Source organism: Mauremys reevesii, linkage group 1 (genome assembly GCF_016161935.1).
Source record: "Mauremys reevesii isolate NIE-2019 linkage group 1, ASM1616193v1, whole genome shotgun sequence".
Classification (NCBI taxonomy): Eukaryota; Metazoa; Chordata; order Testudines; family Geoemydidae; genus Mauremys; species Mauremys reevesii.
The window spans coordinates 200,821,921-200,841,459 of record NC_052623.1 but is presented as its reverse complement, the minus strand read 5'-3'; the positions used below and the strand labels follow the sequence as shown (position 1 = coordinate 200,841,459).

The following is a 19,539-nucleotide window of genomic DNA, read 5'->3' as shown; positions in this document are numbered from 1 at the left end:
TTTATTTCTTTACTTTTCACATGACTTCCCATCAACTTCACTGAGCTTTAGATTATGCCATTAATTTGTTGAAATTTTTAATTATATTAGGTTAATTTTACTTCCCCTTTTAAGGAAAGCCTACTAAACAGATAAATTTTGAGAAAGCAAAAATGACCACTTTTTACCTTTAAATAATTAATGGTCTCCTGTTTCTCAAACATTTAAAATCTGAAATAGCCACCAGATTGCATGCTTATATATAGCAAGCAAATTTTTTTTCATAATGTCTTAAAGGGGCCAGCGAACAGCCCTATCATATACTCACATGGCTTGCTTAAAACAGACTTTTCTAATTGGGTTTCAATCTTTTCTACGTAGTCTGCAGACAGCCAAAGGAAAATGAAAGTGCTACTCCTTGAAGAGTGACAATCTTCATTATTCCCCCACAGGCCAAACTTTCTTAGGTGTATGGTATCCACTGACAACTCTATGTTCTTATTAGGAGCCACTGTAGGAAACAAGTTTAAAATAAGCAGATCTTACCACCGAGATGCACACACAAATATACTGCATATTAAGACACACAAAATAAAAGTCAAATGCCATTGTATCAGACTTGTGTAGCATGAGTAGTATGTGAAGACACCTACTTTTCTAAGACTGTAACTTTCTGTTTAGAGTGCAAAAGTTGTAATACGAATGCACAACTGCACAAACTGGGTTTATAAAAGTTCTAACTCATTTTCCCTAAGAATAGCTGTAGTTATATTAATTCTCTAGCTATTAAATTTAAATTCAATTGTGTCAGAAACCCAACTCCCCTTCTTTCAGTCAATTCATCCCTCATCAATTAAAAATAGCAGAGTAACACTTTCCTATGAGTAGTGGTTATACGCTCATTATGTTATAATACTCTGAGAACAGTTGACTTAACATTAAAATACTGTAAAAGCGGTAAAGAGTTCTGTGGCACCTTATAGACTAAAACATATTGGAGCATGAGCTTTCTTGGGTGAATATCCACTTCGTCGGATGCATCATTAAAATACTGGTTTATATTTCCTTATCTTTAGTTGATAAGGAATTTCCTTTAACTCATAAGAACATAACAAATGTATGCATGTGCTTAATTTCAAGTAAGTGACTAGTCCCTTTTACCTCAATGAAACTATAGTACTTGCTTTTAAAATTAAGCACATGCTGCTTAAGTCTTGGCAAGATCAAGGCCCAAGATAGAACAGTGATGGGCTCATTATAAATATCACAGATGCTACTGAAACAGTTGAAAGCTACTAAGCTATTAATTACTGTATCATAAGAACTCCCTCACTTTGGTCTAAATGCCATATTGAAAACGATTAAGGTGGGAAAGCTCTTGCAGAACAGTAAGTTATACAAAATGTTTTCATAGAAAATGTTTGTGTGTTGCACATGGTTTTGTTAAGAGACGGCCATGATGCAATACAGTATCTTACCTTGAAATGGGATCGTAATAGATCTTGTAGTAAACTTAAAGGAAAAATTAAAAAACAGTAAAAATTAGTTTATTTTTCAACATTATTGCTCAAAACAATTAAACATCAAACATTTATTTTCTGTACATTCCTCTTTCTGCTCAGCTGAATAAGCTGAAAGAAAAAATATTTGATTTGAAAACTCTGGCAAAAAAATTTTGACCAGGGTGCCTAATGTTAGGCTCCTAAATCCATAATAAGGCATCTAAATAACTCCGATCTGATTTTCAGAGATGCATCAGCATCTCAAATCTCCATGGAGTCAATGGTAGCTGGCAAGAGGCCCAGCTCCCCTAAAAACCTGGTCACTTTTAAATAGGTGCCTAAATATGAATACAAGAGCCTAATGAAACTTAACAAAGTTGTTTTATACAAATAATGTAAGAACTTTTGTATTATCACATGGTGGTATAGTTCTGCATCTTAAACGCATCTTAGGGCAAGACGTCTTAAATCTACTGACAGAATTAAACTGTTAAACTGTTAGGATAAAAATTTTAAATTCTGGCTGTTGATATTGATTCTACGGATGTCACAAATTATAGTTTGAATGATTTTGGCAAGTCTTTATTTCATTAGACTTTTACAATACATTTTATTACTGTATGAGAATCTGTTTCACAGGGCACACTAGCAATGGGAACAGCTGAAATTATTACTAAGGAACGTCCTGAAGTACAAATCTATAAACCAGAATTGAAAAACGTGTCCAAACAAAAACTTGGATTTTTTTTAATTGCAGTATGTACACTGAGTCTGGTCTGGGAGCTGTGGAAATCCCAACACCTCATAACATACCTGGGCTATGGTTTAATCTGTTTCTTAGTTTATATTTTTTATAACAGGATATGTATGTTGCCCCCTCTGTCCATATTAAGATCTTGGTGCTGTTTTAATGTTCTTTGTTTTAAAACTACAATATAGAGTGCATCTCTTTAAATGAGAAGTTTTGGAGCACACTGTCCATCTGGAATACAAACATTAAGGGTTACTTTGTTGTAAAGAATACATCAACAGCCTTCCAGCTACTGAACGGAACACATCAGTACAACAGATAGGAGGTGATGAGTTACATGGACACCTCTTGATCAAAACAACTGGTAGGAAGGGGGCAGGTCTAATTTCAGAGTTATCGGTCTTCTTTCAGGACTTTTCATCCTTTTAAGTCTATTTATAATAAGTGGGACTTGGCAGAAGTTTTTATTTTATTTTTAAAGCCAAAGACCCATCACAGTAATTAGAAGTCAACTTACCGTAACACAACCTGTTGGCATTCCTTTTATGTTTCCTATATACAGCGTAGTAATCTTAATATCTAATGCTGGCCCCATCTGTTTACTGGATGTGTTACAGGAAGGTAAGTCTGTGGAAGAGTTATCTTCAAGTGGTTCAGCTGAAACCTATACAATTAGAAATATCTTAATACAGTGCTTGAAATGAGTTTTTAGCCCTAACCTCAAGATATTTTCCCCCTGCAGTTGTGAGAGTTTATGAGTTATTTTTCATACAGGTTTTCCATATTACAAGATATATACGTTATTATTACTAAGGAACCAGTTCTGGAGTTTATCCTCTCAGGGGGTGAGAGGCAACTCACTCTTCCTAGTTTGTGCCACTTCATCAAAATGTAACAGTGCTCTTTCAACTTCATCTCTTTGCAAACTGATCTAACCCAAAATAAGACCAATACAGTAGAGCAGCAGCAAATATCCCTTTTCTCACATCAAACCCACACAATCCATCTTAAAACCAACATTAATTGCATGTTGCAATACTTCATCTATAGGAAAAGACAGGAATGTCTCTTCTAACTCGATACAAGACTAAATGCAGGGATGCTCCAGAGTTAGACTGAGTATAGCAACACAAAACCCAGTGGTATAAAATTGGTCAGTGAGTTACTGAACTTGCTTTTACCATGAGTTTTAGATTCAAATCCCATTTTTAGGCATAAAGGAAATCAGCAGTTTTAGCCTATGTTATTGTAGCCGTGTCAGTCCCTGGATATTAGAAAGACAAGGTGGATGTGGTAATATTGTTTATTGGACCATCTTGTGTTGGTGAGAGAGATACGCTTTCGAGCTTACACAAAGCTGCTCCTCATCTTCAGTTACATCTTGCAATAGCTCTTCTGCCAAAGGTAACTCAGGCTCTTGCTCTGTTTCTTTATTATCGGTTGTGTCATCATACACAGGCTGCAGATCCAGCTTTTCTGGATCTTTTGGTTCAGAAGATCCTTCATCGTCGCTGGAAAGAACAACTAAAGAGGAAAATGCATTTTTATAAGACTCAGATTTAAGAATAAATTGTAATTCCTATCAAATCACAGATTTTTGGTAAGAAAAAAAAGCCTGTCTGCAATTGACATTGGGGTTTAATTAAACCCCATTAAACAGGATGTTATGCTGACCTGGTAGACCTGGGGATGAACATGCACTACCATGTAAGCAGTCAAGTTACATACATTCATACACACACAAACATAAGTGTATGCATCTGTCGCTCTCATTGGCTTGGAAGGGGCAGAGAAGACTGTGAAGAAACTCCTATAATGCAGACTGACCTCCGTTGCTCTGCACAACCCCTACTGGCTAATTTGAGGGCTGGTCTACACTGGGGGGGGGGGGGAATCGATCTAAGATACGCAACTTCAGCTACGTGAATAGCGTAGCTGAAGTTGAAGTACCTTAGATCGAATTAGTTACCGTCCTCACGGCGTGGGATCGACGTCCGCGGCTCCCCATGTAGACTCCGCTACCGCCGTTCGCGTTGGTGGAGTTCCGGAGTCGACAGGAGCCCGTTCGGGGATCGATATATCGCATCTAGATGAGACGCGATATATCGATCCCTGAGAAATCGATTGCTACCCGCCGATACAGCCGTTAGTGAAGACGTACCCTAAGAGTCGCATTTACAGGATCCTAAGAGTTCTACCCAGTCTTCAGCTAAAAGATGTTAATGTACAGCTGCAGGGATACTAGGGACACAGGAGAGTAAAACACTAAAAAAGGCACTGAATAAAATAAGCTTAGGTTTAATGCAAGACTATGGTTCTGATTTAAATGATCACAAAATCAAGGAGATTCAAAATTAAGGTTGATATTGTATCCTTTACTCACTCCAATATGATTTCTCACACGCACACACACACTTACTTTCAACAAGATTACTGGCCTAGTAGATGGGTCAAAGCTGTAGATGTGATATATCTTGATTTCAGTAAGGTTTCCGACACTGTCCCACATGACATTCTCAGAAACAAACTAGCAAAATGTGGTCTAGATGAAAATACTATAAGGTGGGTGCATAACTGGCTGAAAAACAATACTTAAAGAGTAGTTATCAGTGGTTCGCTGTCAAACTGGGAGGATTTATTTAGTGGACCCTCCCAGGGTTCTGTTCTGCATCTGGCACTATTCGATATTTTCATTAATGATTTGGCTAATGGAGTGGAGAGTGTCCTTATAAAATCTGTGGATAATACCAATGTGGGAGGCATTGCAAGCTCTTTGGAGGAAAGGATTCGTATTCAAAATGACCTTGACAAATTGGAGAATTGGTGTGAAATTAACAAGATGAAAATAAATAAAGACAAGTGCAAAATACTACAGTTAGGAAGGAAAAATCAAATGAGGAATAACTGGCGAGGCATTAGTACTGTTGAAAAGGATCTGGGCACCAGGGATCACAAACTTAGTATGAGCCAACAATGTGATGTAGTTGAGAAAAAGGCTAATATAATTCTGAGGCGTATTAACAGAAATGTCAAAGCTAAGACATAGGAAATAACTGTCTAGCTCTACACAGCACTCGTTCGGACATAGCTGAAGTACTGTGTCCAATGCTGGGCACCACACTTCAGTAAAGATGTGGATAAACTAGACAGAGTCCAGAAGAGAGCTACAAAAAATAAGAGCTTTAGAAACCTGACCTATGAGAAAAGGTTTAAAAACTGGGCATGCTTAATCTTGTGAAAAGGAGACTGATGGGGGACCTGATTATAATCTTCAACTATGTTAATGGCTGTAATAAAAAGGAAGGTGATCAATTGTTCTCCAAGTCCTCTGAAGGTAGGACAAGAAGCAATCAGCGTAATCTGCATTAAGTGAGATTTAGGTAAAATAAAAATATTAAGAAGCTAAGATATTAAGGTAAAGATGTTAGGAAAATCTTTGAAACTATAAGGACAGTTAAATGTTGGAAGAGGCTTCCAAGGGCACTGAGACATACCCATCATTGGAGGTTTTTATTAACAGGTTAGACAAACACCTCTCAGGGATGGTCTAGATATATTTGGTCTTGACTCTGTGCAGGGGGCTAGACTAGGTGACCTGTCGAGGTCCCTTCCAGTATTACTTGATATGATTTTATATTTATATAGAACCTTTTACCAAAGGATCTCAAAGCAATTTTCAGGCATTAATGAATTAAGCCACAACACATCTCCTTAAGGTAGGTAAATATTTCTCTAGTTTTAAAGATGAGAAACAAGCAGAGTAACTTGCCCAATGTCACACAATGAGTCAATTGCAGAACAAGGAACAGAACTCAGAAATTCTGTCTCCTCGTTGCTGTTCCTTAACTACAAGACCATCCATTCCAATAGTACACATCATGCACTGTTCTGAGATTTGTGCAATGCTTTAGTGATAGTGTGATCTCTGATCCATACATTCTATTCCAAGTATTTACATTGGTAAGTCATGCCTGCCTTTTCTAAGTTTCTAAAAAAAATCAATAAATATAACTATTGCCTACACAGATACATTACATACTTGGTTCAGCTGAAACAAATGACTGATTGTCCTTGCAGATTCTGTTGCGCAACTTGCTCAGATACTCTGACATGTCCATCTTTGGTTTACCAGCAGTGCCAACTAGTGGGGAAATCCTCACATCCTCACTGGTGGCAGAATACTGCTTCTGCAATGAACTCCTGGGAGGAGCCTCTGAGCAGCGTTCCTTTGCACAGGTGAGAGCTGGTTCCAAATGGTCTTGGATGGATGTTTCTTTACATGCTGCCTCTACAACCAGGGAAATATTTTCCTGAATCAGGTCAGATCTGTGGCCCTGGGTTGAAATTATCCTTCGTTCTTTCTAGAAAACAAAAATCCAAGATTATTCTTTTCTGAGGTGCAAAATATACACTTATTTCCTGACTTTGCTGAGATGACTGAGCTCTGTGACAACTGACTTACACAGCTAGCAAGGTAAGAGAGACGTTGCTTAACATTTCAGATGGAGCTAAGTTTAGGACTCAGACTGGGGTTAATTCTTCTTCCCCCCCATTTTATGACAATGCACAACATTTACCTGACATATAGTAAGCAGAGAACAACCTTTCTGACCATGATTATTTTCAAACTGAACAAGAAACCAGTGTCTAATCTTTTGGCAGCTGCCCCAGGGGCTGCCACAGATAAGCAATGAGCACTTCCAACTCCCATCAAAAACAGAGTTGGGGGTACTGAACAGGTCTCAGATTCAGCCAATTGGGAGTTCAGGGCCTGATCCAAAGCCCACTGAAGTCAATGGGAGTCTATTCATTGACTGCAAGGGGCTTTGGATTAAGTGTTTACAGAGCACCTATCATTGGAGCATTCAGGTGCCTGAACACAGGTGACTTGTATTGGACTCTGCTCTTACTTTCTGCAAGTTCAGTTTCTCAAACTTGAGTTCCCTTTACCCCTTTTTTTCCTTGTTTAACAACAGATTAGAATAAACTATTTATCATCTCCAGGACTCCAATAACCGACTTGCAGTTCATAATTTAAAAATATGTGAAGGTTATGGTTTATTCTCTTCTATCAGTGAAGGAAGCTATGCTACTGAATTTATGCTATAATTAGCTTAGTGCTTTGAAATAAATTTTCTCCTTTGAATCGTTCATTTGCAGTGTAATACTAATTAATGGTTCCAAAGCACACTTTAAGCCATGGTTTAGCATTTTAGATTACAATAAAAAAGGGTTAAAACTGAAATAAGTAAAAAAAGGGTAATTTTGGAAATGAAAAAAACAGTGAAAGAGGAAAATTAGTACACCAATACATTCTGCTACTTAAGCACCAATGCTGGAAACACTTACACAAGTAACTCTACATACCTGAGTAGTCACACAAGTTCAAACTGGACAATAAGGAGGTGATATTTAAAGTACATCAGAAACACAAAAAATCCTAAGAGTATTGGCCCATTAGGAGACAAAAATGGGGGAACTAATAATAATGCAGAAAAGGCAAAAGTGTTCAATAAATATTTCTGCTCTGTATTTGGGGAAAAACAAATGATGTAATCATATCAGAACACTCTTTCCATTCCACTAATATCTAGTTAAATATCAGCTACTAAAAGTTAGACATTTTTTAAATCAGCAGTCTGGATAACTTGCATCCAAGAGTTAAAAGAGCTCGCTGCAGAGCTCACCGGACCATTAATGTTGATTTTCAATTAGTCTTGAACATGTGGGCAGTGCCAGTGGATTGGAAAAAAACTAAGGTTGTGTCAATGTTTAAAAACAGTAAACGGGATGACTCAGGTAATTACAGGCCTGCCACTCTGACATTGATCTCAGGCAAGATTATGGAGTGGCTGATACAGGACTCGATTAATAAAGAATTCAAGGTAATATAATTAATAGCAATCACCATGGGTTTATGGAAAACAGATCCTGTTAAACTAACTTGATAGCTTTTTTGATGAGATTACAAGTTTGACTGATAAAGACAGTAATACTGATTATAATATATTAGACTTCTGTAAGGCATTTGACTTGGTAACACATGACACTGATTAAAAAACTAGAATGATATAAAATCAACATGGCACTATGATGGGGTGCTCACCCCACACCAGCCCTGAAGGGGTTAAGGTGGCCCCAAAAGGGCTAATTAATCTACACAGCTGCATCTCTTGGGAGGGCCAGAGATGTATACAGAGTAATTACTGATGAAGCCCAGCTGGGGGAGAAGCTGGGAAAGGATTATAAAGACAGGAAGTTAGTAGTAGCAGGAGGGCTGCTGGGAGAGAGACTGTCGTCATTCTCTAGGAGCAGAGAGCTAAGAAGGAGGAAACCCAGGGTGGAGAATAAATAGAGCCCTGTGGGGATACAAAATATATATCCACAGATGCAGATATCCGAGGATATAAATCAGTATCCGCGGAGCTGCAGGAATTGCATGGTGAAAGCAGCAGCATGTCAGGCCGCCACTCCCAGGAGATAGCGCCTCACGCTGGCAGCTCCTCTGGCATGGCTGTTCTGCCCCCAGCCCTGCCCACAGGGTGAGGAGAACCAGGCTCACTGGCAGCTGTCCTTGGTGCTGCTAGTGTGCACAAGCAGCTCGCACGCCTCCAGACAGGAGACGCAGAACGTTGTGCGAAGAGACTCCTGTCCGGAAGTCTATGAGCCACTTGCACACACTAGCTGTTGGTGAGCCTGGTGCCACCCCAAGGGGTGGGGTTGGGGGTGGTACACCCATGCTGGATTAGCTGCCAGTGTGTGGGTGGCTGGCTCCTGGGAGCAGTGGCCTGACATGCTGTTGCTTTCGCCGCTGTGGTTCCCAGTAGAGCCCTGCAGCTCCACGGATACCGATTTATATCCGCGGATATAAATTTTGTATCCACGCAGGGCTCTAAGTCCTGGGATCCTAGCCCTGGTAGCAGGGTCAATCCCAGAGAAGTTGTGGGGAAAGACAGCCTGAGAAGCCCTGGTAGGAAGTATGCTTAAGGTTGGCAGGTTACCTGTAGGCGAGGACTGGTCTGCCTTCCAAGGCCTGTGAAAGTGTGGGATCATTGTCCAGGATGGGTTGTAGATCACTGATGATGCATTAGAGAGGTTTTAGCTGAGGACTGTAGGTGATGGCCAGTGGAGTCCTGTTGGTTTTTCTTGGGCTTGTCTTGCCAACTCTGCCCATATATTTACACCAGCGACACCATCACAGGACATAACCAGATCAGACACAACATCACCGGTGCTAGAAGAGGGCCTCATCCTCCCTGATTGAACTAACCTCGTTATCTCTAGACTGATTCTTGCCTGCATATTTATACCTACCACTGGAAATTTCCACCGCATGCATCTGACGAAGTGGGTATTCACTCACGAAAGCTTATGCTCCAATACTTCTGTTAGTCTATAACAGAGGTTGGCAACCCTTCAGAAGTGGTGTGCCGAGTCTTCATTTATTCACTCTAATTTAAGGTTTTGCGTGCCAGTAATACATTTTAATGTTTTAGAAGGTCTCTTTCTATAAGTCTATAATATATAACATGTAAATTACGTACATAATTTACATGTATGTAAAGTAAATAAGGTTTTTAAAATGTTTAAGAAGCTTCATTTAAAATTAAATTAAAATGCAGAGCTCCCTGGACCGGTGGCCAGGACCTGGGCACTGTGAGTGCCACTGAAAATCAGCTTGTGTGCCGCCTTTGGCACCCGTGCCATAAGTTGCCTACCCCTGTTCATAAGGTGCCACAGGACTCTTTGTTGCTTTTTACACCAATGGAGTGACCATCAGCAGGGGGTGCCTAATGGGAAGAAAACTGCTATACCACACCCGGTCACAAGGAGGCGCTCTTACAGTGAGTGAACCCCATTACAGGCACACATTAGATGGACAAAAAACTGGCTAACTGATAGGTCTCAAAATGAGACTATAAATAAGAAATCATCATTCAGCACATGTATGTCTAATGTGGTGCCATAGGGATTAGTTCTTGGCCCTACCCTACAACATTATCATCAGTGAGGTGGAAGAAAACAAAAAGTCATCACTGATAAAGATTGCAGACAACACAAAAATTGGGGGAGTGGCAAATAATGAACAGGACAGTTCACTGACAGAGCGATCTGAATTGCTTGGCAAGCTGGGTGCAAGCAAACAATGTGCATTTTAATAAGTTTAAGTGTCAATTTATACATGGTGGGAACAAAGAATGTAGGCCATACATATAGGATGAGTGACTATCTTGGAAAGTAGTGAGTAAGATTTGGGTGTGGTGGATAATCAACTGAACATGAGCTCCCAGTAGTCTGATAATGTGGCAAAAAGGGCTAATGAAATCCTTGTATGCATAAACAGGGGAATCTCAAGTAGGAGCACAAACATTATTTTACCTCTGTATCTGGCACTGGTGCGACCTTTGCTGGAATACTGTATCCAGTATTCTGGTGTTCATAATTCAAGATGGATATTGATAAATTGGAGAGAATTCAGAGAAGAGCAACCAGAATGATGAAAAGACTGGAAAACATGCCTTAAAGTGACAGAAGGATCTCAATCTTTTTAGCTAAACAACAAGAAGGTTAAAGGGGGCTCGATCACAGTTTAGATATATCTACACAGGGGGGAGGGATAGCTCAGTCGTTTGAGCATTGGCCTGCTAAACCCACGGTTGTGAGTTCAATCCTTGAGGAGACCACTTAGGGATCTGAGGCAAAAAATTGGTCCTGCTAGTGAAGGCAGGGGGCTGGACTAGATGACCTTTCAAGGTCCCTTCCAGTTCTAGGAGATTGGTATATCTCCAATTATTACCTAAAAAACAAATATTTGATAATGGGATCATCAATCTAGCAGCTAAAGGTATAACACAATCCAATTGCTGAAAGTTGATGTTAAACAAGTTTAGACTGGAACCAAGCCATACATTTTTAAACAGCTAGAAATTAACCATTGAACCTATTTAACATGGGTCATGGTGGATTCTCCATCATTGGCATTGTTTAAATCAAAAGTGGATTTTTTTAAAAAAAGATACACTCTAGGAATTATTTTGGGGAAGTTCTATGGTTTGTGTTATATAGAAGATCAGACTAGATGATCACAATTGTCCCTTCCGGCCCTGGAATCTAAAAATCACTCACATATGTAGAGTTACTCATGTAAATGTTGCAGGGTCAAGGTCTTAGTGTGTTGTTATAAGGAAATGGAAGGAGAGCTATCAAGATTCGATACATCACTACTTAGCCAACAGGTGGTACATAATGTCTTTTAAAGACAATTTACTAGCTGCTGCTATAATCTTTGGATTTAGTTGCTGCTATTAAAGTGAGAAAATACTGTAACACAACAAAATTGTTACTTACATATGACGATGGTACTTTTCCAGGGGAACTTGCATTACATGGATCAGGAAAATGGCCACTAAATCTTCTTTTCCTCTTCTCAGAATTCAGACAACTTGCTTCCCTCAAACCAAAAGAGGTATAGTTCAAGGTTTTGCTTTCTTTATCTTGTTGATCGCTTTCCTTGTTTTCTATACCAAAGATTTTAATAAAAACAACAAAAAAGATAAGTGACTTAATAAGGCATAATACGGTAACATTGATATTAAAATTGATGGTAGTCATCCTTAAACATCTTCACTGTTTTCAAATTGTGGTCACAGTGACAAAAATTTAAAAAGTGCATCGATTACCATATTTGCATCCACACAAGATTTCTCTCTCTTTCTTGCATGTGTTTACTAGATAATTTCCCACCAGGGGAAATGGCGATACACAATGAAAAATTATTTTAAATTCAAAACCAATCTGAAATCTGAACAAATCTCCAATCTACAGGAGCAAGAAAAGGATGTCACTGAACTCATAGCTCACCTCAGAGTAGGAATGTTATCCTCAGTACCTAAGCCAATTCTAGCCTTGGTAATTAACATTCTGCCTCCCTAAGTCCCTCCTGCAGTTTCAGATGGATACAGTATTCTGCCCCTCTTGTAAATATTGCTGAGAAATGTTAAAAAACTTGTGTAACCCACATACCTCCTGAGTGTGGTGCTCTGTCCCCTCTAGTGGCACCCAGACCACTTATAGATTAATGAGTCTGCTACAGCCTTAGCTAAGGTCCATGTGGCTTTTAGCTCATGCAGTACAGGCTCATGCCTTTAGCTTCAGAGGTCCAAAGTTCCATCCCACCTGACAACAACTGGGGTCCGTTGGTGCTACATTTGTACATTACACCATCCACTTACCTGTCTTGCAGTAGTGAACAAAATCATTGTGTAGCATTTGTACAACAGTTAAGTTTGTGTAACATTTTAATATCCTTTGAGACAAAGGCTTTGTATAAAGATGCGATATTATTGTTAGGGTTGTCAATTAATCGCAGTTAATGCATGCAATTAACACAAAACTAATTAACTAGATTAAAAAAGTTGTGATTAATTGCAGTTTTAATCACACTGTTAATAATAGAATACCAATTTACATTATAAATATTTTTGATGTTTTTCTACATTTTCAAACATTGATTTCAGTTAAAGTTACAGAATATGAAGTGTACAGTGCTCACTTTATATTATTTTTTATTACAAATATTTGCACTGTAAAAAAGATAAACAAAAGAAATATTCTTTTTCAATTCACCTTATACAAGTCCACTTAGTCCTACTTCTTGTTCAGCCAATCACTATGACAAACAAGTTTATTTACATTTACAAGAGATAATGCGGCCCGCTTCTTATTTACAACGTTACCTGAAAGTGAGTACAGGCATTCGCATGGCACTGTTGTAACGAGCATTTCAAGGTATTTACATGCCAGATATGCTAAACATTCATATGCGCCTTCATGCTTTGACCTGTAGGGTCTAAAGCAGGGGTGGCCAACCAATGTACATTGCCAAAGAGCCACAGTAATACGTGAGCAGCCCCACATCAGCTCCCCACTGCTCCCAGCACCTCCGCCAATCAGCGCCTCTCCCACCCCTCCCCGCACATCCTGATCAGCTGTTTCGTAGCATGCAGGAGGCTCAGAGGGAGAAGAGTGAGGCATAGCAGGCTCAGGGGAGAGGGCGGGAAGGGGTGGAGTGGGGAAAGGGCCTGTGGCAGAGCCAGGGGTTGAGCAGTGAGCACCCGCCGGCGCCTGTAGCTCCAGACCCAAAGTCGGTGCCTATACAAGGAGCTGCATATTAACTTCTGAAGAGCCGCATGTGGATCCAGAGCCACAGGCTGGCCACCCCTGGTCTAAAGTTTTACATTCTTTTGTTTCTGAGTGCAGGTATGTAACAAAAAATTCCATATTTGTAAATTGCACTTTCACAATAAAGAGATTGCACTTCAGTACTTGTATGAGGTGAACTGAAAAATATCATCTCTTATTTTTTACAGTGCAAATATTTGTAATAAAAATAATATCGAATCAGCACTGTACACTTTATATTTTCTGTTGTAACTGAAATCAATATATCTGAAAATGTAGAAACACATCCAAAATATTTATAATAAACTTAAATTGGTATTCTATTAACAACAGTGCAATTAAAACTGCAATTAATCATGACTTTTTTAAATCTCACGATTAATTGCAATTATTTTTTTAATCGTTTGACAGCCCTAATTATAACAACTGAAGGTACAGCCTGAGGCTTCTCTCTCAATTTCCTTCTGTTTGTGGGTTTAAGTTATTGCCTTAACATTATTTAAAATTTAGCTTTCGATATTTGATAGCATATGGATATTTTACCCCACACACTTTTTACAAATTGTACATACTGTTCAAAAAGCAAAACGTTTGTATTACCTTCTTTTTCTTACATTCTGCTTGTAAATCTAAGGCAAATATCCAGTTATCCAACCATAATATCCAAATATTTAAATGCAAAACAGAACTGATCTTCATCACCAACCTTTCTTCTGCTGGTCATATCTTCGTACAGTAAACAGAGCATTATTGCTTTCTGCTTCTTTAGAAGGTTCAGACAATTTCAGAAGACTGTCATCTGTCTTCTTCTGGCGCCATTCATTCCTGTAAAAACAGCAACTATGAATTCTCCTTAATTCTGCAAGAGTACTGACTAACCCTCTTTATGGATATCAGAGTAGGATTAGACTACAGAATCCTGCTTCACTAGTAAGTGCTGTGAAGCACAGCAAAATACAATGCAGACATTCAGTTTCCTCCATGGAAATACACTACTAGACGTATTGACATTAGCAGTGTTGATCACTAGTGAAAAGGATGCTTCTAAGAAGGTGCACAACATGAGAATCTGATTCACTGGTAAAGGTTATTTAAATATTGTCCTGCCAGTGCTGCCTGTGAAGCACTGTTGAGACAATGCTCAGAAGCACTGACTGCAAAGAGAAAAGCCATAGTTAATTAAATATCTCCTTCCCTTTGTCATTAACATCAGGTATAGGGTCAATATAGCACATTTCAAATTATTTGAGACTTTAAATGGGCACAAGATTCCAAAATATGAGTTGTTCCCAAGAGAAAAGGTTTTAAACGGAGTGTTCCAGCTAAAAGGGTCTTGAAAAGGATGTGCTTAGCACAGAGGGGCTGAAGGAAGATAAGGAAGATTACTGAAAACTGATAAAAGGAAAACTATGGGTCTTAGTCTGTGCCTATTTCTCAAGCTGTTGGTTTTATTTAAAAAATGAAAGCAACAATAGCAGAACCAAGGCATTTACTCCCCTCTACAACTCTTTTTTTCTGTACAAAATGTACCAATAAATTGATGTCACACTTCAGTTTTGAGGGTCTGATCTTGTGAGCTGCTGACAGCCCTCAACTCCTATTGAAGTTAATGGGAGCTGACAAAGCTTAGTACTGTACCAAAAAACAGGAGACACCACCTAGCAGGATTGGGACCTGCCAGATGTGGGTGCTTAAATGCATTTCCGACACCAGCAAAACGGATGGTCACTTTGGACAATAAGCCATATTAATCTATTTTATATTTTCCATGTCAGTTGTCTGCTTCAACTTGAATTTTTTGGGAAAATTTCAGACAAAATAGTTCAGCCATTTCAGAGAATGAAGTGAGGGGAAAATATGTTCATTCGCCTATGTTAAAAAATTCTGGAGACCTATTCTTTAAAAAGCACTCCCTTGATTTAGAGCAGTGGCTTGAAATTTGGCACAAGAGTTGCCTTTGAGTCAAGTAAGTGCCTTTTGCTGTCCTTGTAAAAATCCACCCAAATCTGGCCAAGTTAGAAGACCACGAAAAATTATAGTTTGCACATGCTCAGTAGACACTTCTTAGATTCTAGCAGCTAAATTCCTCAAATTCCCTCTGCACCAGTCCAGGGCTGAGCAGGACTGTCCTCTGCAACTGCAGCTCTGGATTGCTGCAGGCTGTGCCAGGTCAGGCTCCAGGTACCTGAACTAAGAACAGGGAAACTATTTCTCTGGCTACGTCTCCACTGCACACCACTGGTGGCAGCATGTAGGGGATGTGTAGCTACATGCCAGGCTGCATTCACTGCTACTGGAATGTGTGCTACTGGAGTTTTTTCCTGTGGCAAGAAGTGGATCAAGTAGCAAGGAGCTGCTGGAGCCTTTCCTCACTACCTCCCCTCTGCCAGAGCCTTTCCCCACATTGGGGAAAGGGCTCTGGCAGTAGGACATTACACTGGTAAAAACAGCATTGTAATTGGAGGAGGCATTGTTTGGGTGCACAGAGAGCTGTGTAGGGTATATACCCACCGGATTCAGGCATGTCTTTACTTTAATCACCTAAGCAGTGCTCCATTGTCAACACTTCTATTTATACCTGGGCCAGGGGGCAAACAGTGTATGTACTCTACATGCTGCTGTAAGAAGTGAGCAGTGTAGACGTACCCTCCCTGCTCTCAATGACCTTCCTCCTGGAAGGCAGCATTGAGGAGGAAGCTCCAATTCGAATATAGATAGATGTGGACACAGTAGGTGTAGGGCAACATATTGGATGAGGAGCTGAGGGGTAGGGGAGAATTGGGATTTGCTCAAGAGGCTGGGACAAGAAGTCAGAGGAGACACAACTGGATGAGAGCCCAGAGAGGGTGACTGGGCCTAGGAGCGAACGGGAACAGGAAACATTGAGGTCGCAGGGGTCATGACTAGAGGAGGGGGGAGAGAAACATGAGATGAGGAAACATGAAGTGGAGAGAACTGGGATGGGGAATCCAGAGAAGCAAGACATATTTCCTGGGCAAGGAGACTGGATCCGGCAAAGTGAGGAAAATGGGCCTGGGTCAAGGAGCCAGGGTGAGGAACAGACAGGACTGGAACAGGGACATGTTGGAGGAGAGGGGGCAAAAGAGGTCACTTGTGTGGAATGGGTAGAAGAATCTGTGCCCTCTGAAGAACACTGGCTCTAGAATGGAACCCAAGATTCCTGAACTTCCCGTCCTCAGCTGTTAGCAAATATCTGAGATACCCACAGGCAAAGTATCAGAGGGGTAGCCGTGTTAGTCTGGATCTGTAAAAGCAACAAAGAATCCTGTGGCACCTTATAGACTAACAGACGTTTTGCAGCATGAGCTTTCGTGGGTGAATACCCACTTCTTCGGATGCAAGTGACAGGCAAAGTGTATATCTCATCCCCTCTAGTGTTGTGCCACAAAGAAGATAACAACTTACTACTGGTATCAGTTACTCCATCAGCTCAAGTGGCAGAAGTCTGCATGGTGGATCTAAAGGTTCTACCCCAGCTGATGAACTATACAGGTGTCAATATGATGCCACAATAGAACTTCTGTCTTTTCAGTTAGCTTTTTAAAAAGCCTATGAAATTATGTCCAGGTGCTACGTTAAAAGGATATTGATGTTACAATGTCAAACATTCAAAAGTTAGGGCCAATCTACACTAGAAGCGCTACAGCGGCACAGCTGCACCACTGTAGCATGTCTGATGAAGACGCTTTATGCTGACAGGAGAGAGCTCTCCCATCAGCATAATAAAACCACCTGCCCGAGAGGCAGTAGCTATGTCGGTGGGAGAAGCTCTCACACCAATATAGCATTGTCCAGACAGGCACTTAGGTAGGCGTAGCATGTGTTGCTCAGGCAGGTGGCTTATTCACACTCAGGTTAATACCAGAGTTAAGGCTCCCTGTGCAATCTTAATTCACTCCCTTGTGCACATGCATTATACTATCCTTTCATTACATGATCACAATGTTTTTTCCATAGGACCTCTGCCTCCTTTAGTGCACAGGATGGACCTGCTCTGGCAATGAATCAGGGCTGTGTAGTGAGGAACACTGCTGTCTGGAGGATCATTGCTTCATTTTCTGTAGATGCTGGAAGGTGTGGAGTGAATGATGCAGTGCATTGCCAGAAAAGAGAGGAGGGTCTCACGGTTAAGGCAGTTGAATGCTGCCCTAGGGAATCGGATTCTATCCTTGGCTCTGCCACAGAGTTCCTATGTGATTCTAGTCAAGTGACTTAAACCAAAGCTTTTACAAGTGGTCATAAGTTGCACATTCCTCATTTTCTGGGTGCCTGACCAGAGATCTTGGGGTCTGATTTGCAGAATTGCTTTGCACTCACAGCTGCAACTGAAGTCAATGGGAGCTGTGCTTTGAACATATAAATTACTCTATAATGCTAAGTACTCTAAAAACATCTGATCCTAGTTGTCTCAAACTGGGCACACAGAGTTAGTAGATACTTTTGACCTTAATCGCTCCGTCTCTCTTCTCTATATCTGTAAAATGGGGATACCACTCCCTCATCTCACAGCTGTGTTGTGAAGATAATGTTTGTGAAGCACTTTCATACTATACCAATGACTGCCATAAAAAATCCCATGGAGAAAATAATTCTGTCTTCAGAGCAGAATTGGAATAACATGCAGTAAGTAAGGCATGCGAGGGCTACACACTGAACTATCAGGATAAAACAAAATATTGAATAGCTGATCATTGAATAAGTACTGTACACTGAATGAAGCAGGGGGCCTGTGGAAAAAAATAGTATATCATATAATTGAAGACTATCGTAATGTATACACATAAAAGGGCCAAATTAAGGTTGCACAGGCAACTTTAATTCTGGCATTTCCTAAACTTTTGAGTGCTTGACTTTCCCATCTTAAATAATGTTATTTTAACCTGTGTGGGTATGTAGTCCGCCTGTCTGTCAATCGCTCAGAGTTTCCCATTTTAAGAGACCCTGCAAAAATCATCAGGAGTTTCTGGCATTTAGTTTAGTACCACTAATCAATCTTCCCCAGACATTTGACACATACCATCAATCAAACATTTCTTCAGGAATGTTTCAGGAAATATATATGCAAACACAAACATTTCCCCTTTACATAAATACAGATAAACTCAGTTCATCTTATTTTCACTGATAGTATAGTATTGATGGTGAATATTACTTTAAAAGGTGACCTGCATGGATATATGAATAATCAAACGGCTGTGAAAATGTGTGGAATCCTTCAAATAGTCAGGAGGGCTGGTATCCAACACAAACAACTTACTTTCCCCAGGTTTCTATACAGCTATGATCGGCCCAGGATCACCATGGTGATGGGTCACCTCTGGAGATGGTCTCAAGGTGTAAGGTAATTCAAAGGGGAGGATTCATGGGTTTGTTTTTGAACACACTGCAAAGCTGTCTCAAGGAATATTTTTAAAAGTATTCTTACACCCTGTGGAAAATAAATGAGATTCCTAATATAGTGTTAGAATTACAAATAAAACACAGTTACTTTCAAGGCAAATTGGTGGGTACTTATGGGGCTGAGTTTCTCACTTCTTTTTCCTATTTACTAATTGTAAAATCTGATTAGCTAATTGTTAGTAATAATTTTCCAAGTGTGGAATACACTTAAAAATGAGATTTTCACACTGTTGGATGGGGATTAACACATGGAAAACAAACAAATTAGCAATTATCTATCTTTTATGGGAGTTCCAGAGACTTCATAATATGCTTGCAAATTTCCCACCCCTTCTGTCCCTTTTCCCAAATTCTTTTGTATAACAAATGCTAAAATGAGGAAACAGTTAACTGTTCAGCTCCGGGCTATCAGATGATCTGGAAATATTGCAAGTGGCTCACAAATGGAACTCTGTGATTTGATGAATGCTGGGTGCCTCTGCAGCACCCATCAGGTCTCCAAGGGAACGTCTACACTGCACTCAGAGATGTGACTGACGCACGTATAGACATATCCAACCTAGCTTTGATCTAGCTAGCTTGAGTACTAATACCAGTCACTGACTTCAGTGCAGGCTAGCTGCTCTAGTAAGTACTCAGGGTCCAGGGTAGGCTTGTACAGCCCATGCTGAAGCATGTGATACTTCAGTGCTATTTGTGCTCTCA

At 40.0% G+C, this 19,539-nt stretch overlaps 1 protein-coding gene across 9 annotated transcripts in view; it reads right to left on the bottom strand.

Annotated features, from left to right (window-relative positions):
* The window catches only part of SENP7 (SUMO specific peptidase 7), an 82,126-nt gene that overhangs the window by 27,673 nt on the left and 34,914 nt on the right, over positions 1-19,539 (bottom strand). For all 9 annotated transcript variants that reach the window (XM_039526235.1, XM_039526241.1, XM_039526270.1 and 6 more), the window contains 7 exons: positions 14,120-14,238; positions 11,581-11,750; positions 6,272-6,593; positions 3,584-3,756; positions 2,750-2,896; positions 1,458-1,491; positions 308-490 (listed from right to left, as the gene is read on the bottom strand). In XM_039526235.1, coding sequence (XP_039382169.1) covers positions 308-490; positions 1,458-1,491; positions 2,750-2,896; positions 3,584-3,756; positions 6,272-6,593; positions 11,581-11,750; positions 14,120-14,238 — 1,148 coding nt within the window. The remainder of the gene's footprint in view (positions 1-307; positions 491-1,457; positions 1,492-2,749; positions 2,897-3,583; positions 3,757-6,271; positions 6,594-11,580; positions 11,751-14,119; positions 14,239-19,539) is intronic.